The sequence below is a fragment of the Scylla paramamosain genome, chromosome 17 (genome assembly GCF_035594125.1).
Source record: "Scylla paramamosain isolate STU-SP2022 chromosome 17, ASM3559412v1, whole genome shotgun sequence".
Taxonomy (NCBI): domain Eukaryota; kingdom Metazoa; phylum Arthropoda; class Malacostraca; order Decapoda; family Portunidae; genus Scylla; species Scylla paramamosain.
This window is the reverse complement of record NC_087167.1, coordinates 17,985,001-17,988,982: the sequence shown is the minus strand read 5'-3', so window position 1 is coordinate 17,988,982 and position 3,982 is coordinate 17,985,001. Positions and strand designations below refer to the sequence as shown.

Here is a 3,982-nt window from a genome sequence, read left to right as displayed (position 1 = left end):
CTCTCTCTCTCTCTCTCTCTCTCTCTCTCTCTCTCTCTCTCTCTCTCTCTCTCTCTCTCTCTCTCTCTCTCTCTCTCTCTCTCTCTCTCTCTCTCTCTCTCTCTCTCTCTCTCTCTCTCTCTGTTGGTGTGAGTTATACAGATATGATTGTAAGTGTCTCATAGTTACATGTGTGGGCTGTCAGGAGTTACCTAATGGAAGGGTGTAGTAGTAGTAGTAGTAGTAGTAGTAGTAGTAGTAGTGTTAGGTAATAAGTGTTGAGTGGTGGACAGTTGTTTTGCTTTGTGTTGCTTATAAATGAGTCAGGAAGTTTTTTTTTTAACAGTATTCTTGATTAGGAGTCTTGTGTTGTTAGGGTTCTGAGAAGTTGTGTTGCTTTGTTTTGCTAATAAGTGAGGGAGTAAGTTTTTTTGTTCATTGTTATTTTATTTTTATTTTTTTTTTCTATTGAACAGCTTCCTAAATCAGGATTCTGGTGTTGGCTTCTCAGGAATACTTTTTATTTATAGTTATTTTTGTTTTAAATTTTTTATTGTTATTTATTTATTTATTTCTATTTTATTTTTTGTATGTGCATATGTCTTTCTCAATGCAAGATGAAAATACAATGAAAGAATACAGAATAATGTGTAATGTGCAGTGTGTGGGAGATCCAGTTGTTTGTTGCCTTATCAAGTGGCAGGTTATTACAGTCAGCTAAGGTCTAGGAAAAAAAAAAAAAAAATCTGTTAAGTAATTGTCCTCAAAAAGTTGAATAGAAAAGGCTTGTCTTGCCTGTCTTGCCTTGCCTGATTGGTTGGCTTTTAAGGTCATCAGTTCAGAGAGAGAGAGAGAGAGAGAGAGAGAGAGAGAGAGAGTGTACTTTGACATTACACTCAACATGGTTTTACTTCTGTCAGGTAGAGAACTTATTGTAGGTATTGCCTTGTTTGGCTTGTAAACGCTCATAACGGCTGATGATAAGATAGCAGTGCCTGGTGGGGAGGCAGCCTAGCCTTGCAGGTTTGGCCTTGAGGCAAGGGAGAGTAAGAGTAACAGCCAGGCATCATTCTAAGGGTGGTGAGGAGAATGGGAGGGATTTGTGATGTGGGGAGAACAATATTAGTTTGTGTGTGGCACCTCAGTTATGTTTATTTACTAGTAGTGTAAGGGCCAAGCATCTCTCTAGGGGTGGTGAGGAGAATGGGAGGGACTTGTGATGTGGGGAGGAGCAAGATTAGGTTTGTGTGTGGTGCCTCAGTTACCTGTGTTTACCAGCAGTGGCATGTGGCGTGTTTGTGAGTGTGTTCATTGTGCCTGGTGGTGTGATAGGTGGGAGTGTTGATGCTTCAGTGATGCAGTAGATAGTTGTGGAAAGCATCATAGTGTTGTGGTGGTGTGGGCAGCTTCTGGTTGTGAAAGTGGTGAAATACCTTGTGGAAAAGTGGTGTTGTAGGAGGAGTGATGGATGATGATGTTGAGTGGGTGATTGAAATAGTTAAAAAATGAAACCATTGCAGTGTGTTGGGTATTGTATGTACTGCATGACATATTGATACAAAATGAAGGAAAAATGACAGAAAAACAAGTGAAAAGAGGAGCATAGGAATACAAAATCAAGAAAAAGCACAAGAAAACAATTGAAAGTCATTACATACATGGAAAAACAAGTGAAAAAGCGAAAAAAATGCCATACAGATAAAAAAAAAAGGACAAGCAAAAATAACAGCATGCACTCCCTACAAATGAAATAGTGAATTAAAATACTACATAAATACTGAAAAAAAACTGCACAACACTCCTCGATCATGAGTCGCAGGATAATAGTGAAGAAAAGACTGACTGACCTGCATGAACTGGAGGAGAATCTGAAGCATGTCCCTCCCAGCACCCCTGACCCCAGCAGCAGCAGCAGCAGCAGCAGGGAGGACAAGGTGAGGACCTCCCTTGCACCCGTCCCACTCTTACCACCCACTGCTTTGAATACTGGACAGGGACAGGGACAGGGGCAGGATGGCAGTTCAACCACCACCCTAGAAGAGACACCAACAAGAGGACGCTCATACATGCCTCCTACAAGAGTTTCTGTACTAAATTCTTTAAGTTCGACACACAAGTTGCTAAAGGGGAATGACACCTTGGCATCACGCAAGGCCCCCACACCTGTACATCTTAGGTCCAAGTCCCCATCACACCTCAGCAGGGCCTCTGCAGGTGTGTATGTCTCCCTGAATCAGTCTCCTGGTGCTCCGAAACCCCCTGCCCGGCACCACAAGTCTCCATCATCACTCACTAACAAGTCCCTGTCAGTCAGCAAGACCTCCAGTGCTGCCAGGAGTGAGGTGACCCCCACCAAGGCTCCGGCTCAAAGCACCAAGAATGTTGTGTCTGGAAAGGAGGTGCTCACTGCTGAGAGTCCAAGGAAGCTGAAAAAGGTAAAGTGTACATGAACTAGAAATGTTTGGTAGAGTAAAATAACTACCAAGGCAGGAAAGGAAAGGTGAATTTTATATTCCTTAGTGATTTACCAAAAATGTGGATAAGACACACTGTATCTGCCAAAATTCCAGTGAAGCTGAGACAGGTAGGTTAAGTGTATATGGATGAAAATGTTCAATTGATGGAGTGAAGTAATTATTGAGGTGGAAAAGCAAAGGAGATGGAAAATGAGAGGCAGGAATGGACTTATGTTGGAGTTGCATAGGATGGGAGGCACAGAGGATGATGCAATGGACAGGAACAGCTGGAAAAGCAATTGTAAAGGGCATCAACCCCTGGCAGTAGAGAAGTGGTGAAAGAAGTAGTAATTTACTAAGCACATGCTGTCTGGATAGGGCATAAGCTGGAGGGCTATTGGTGCTAAGAAATTTAAAGTGTGTATGAAGGAACACTTGGTAGAATGAAGAAACTACTGAGGTGAGGAAGGAATGCTGTATTTGTATTGTTATTTAGTCAAAGATGTGCAGTGTGGAAAGGACATGCTAGCTGAAAATCCATTAAGAAAGGTTAAGTGTTTATAGAGGAAGACTTGCTAGAATGAAGAAGCTATTGAAGTGGGCAAGATGTTTGGTGGAGTGACTACTGAGGTGGGAGCAGAAAGGAGACAGAGACAGAGACAGCGTGGGGTGAGAGGATGGACTTGTGGTGCAGATGTAAAGCTTTCACCCTCCTTTGTCATGGTGTCATATTTACCCTTCTTCATCTTGTCGTATTTATTTGTATCCTTTCTTATTTCATACCATCTCATAACTTTTTTTTAAGTATTATTGTATTTGTATCCTTCCTTATCACATTTATTGGCTCATATCACATATCTTTCCCTGCTTATTTCTTATCACCTGTATTATCCTTCTTATCTCATTAACATTTTATTTCCCCTCTTACTTCATATCACATTTATTGCTCATATCTTGCTTACTGATTCCCTCCCATCACATTTCATTTCCTTTCTTACTAGTTATTATTCCTCTAATACCACTTGTTTATCCCTTTTTACTTCTTTAACATACATTACTCCCTTCCATTACATTTGTTCCTTTATATCACATCTTTTCCCTCTTATCGTATTCATCATCTCTTTCTGTCACATTTATCTCCTCCACTACCATGGCTCGGTGAAAGAGGATCATGCAGTCTTTCTGAAACAAGGTGGCTTTTTATTTTGGCAGTAGGATCATAAGAGACAGATGCTGTACATGTGTGGCGAGAGAGAGAGAGAGAGAGAGAGAGAGAGAGAGAGAGAGAGAGAGAGAGAGAGAGAGAGAGAGAGAGAGACCTTGATTTCATGCACAAGTCAGTAGGGTTGTGCAATCTTTGTGTAATCTCAAGGCAAGAATCTAATCATAATGATAATCACAGTAATAGTTCAGAAGTCATACATTAAAGGTCCATAGACAGTGTACACTACTACTACTACTACTACTACTACTACTACTACTACTACTACTACTACTACTACTACTACTACTACTACTACTACTACCAAAAGTGAGTACACCATGAG

General features: G+C 41.0%; 1 protein-coding gene across 1 annotated transcript in view; it reads left to right on the top strand.

Moving 5' to 3' along the window:
* Positions 1 to 1,250: 1,250 nt before the first annotated feature.
* Positions 1,251 to 3,982, top strand: part of LOC135108541 (WD repeat-containing protein 62-like) — a 189,907-nt gene continuing 187,175 nt past the window's right edge. Inside the window, 1 exon segment of the mRNA XM_064019660.1 lies at positions 1,251 to 2,414. Coding sequence (XP_063875730.1) covers positions 1,788 to 2,414 — 627 coding nt within the window. The 5' untranslated portion in view covers positions 1,251 to 1,787.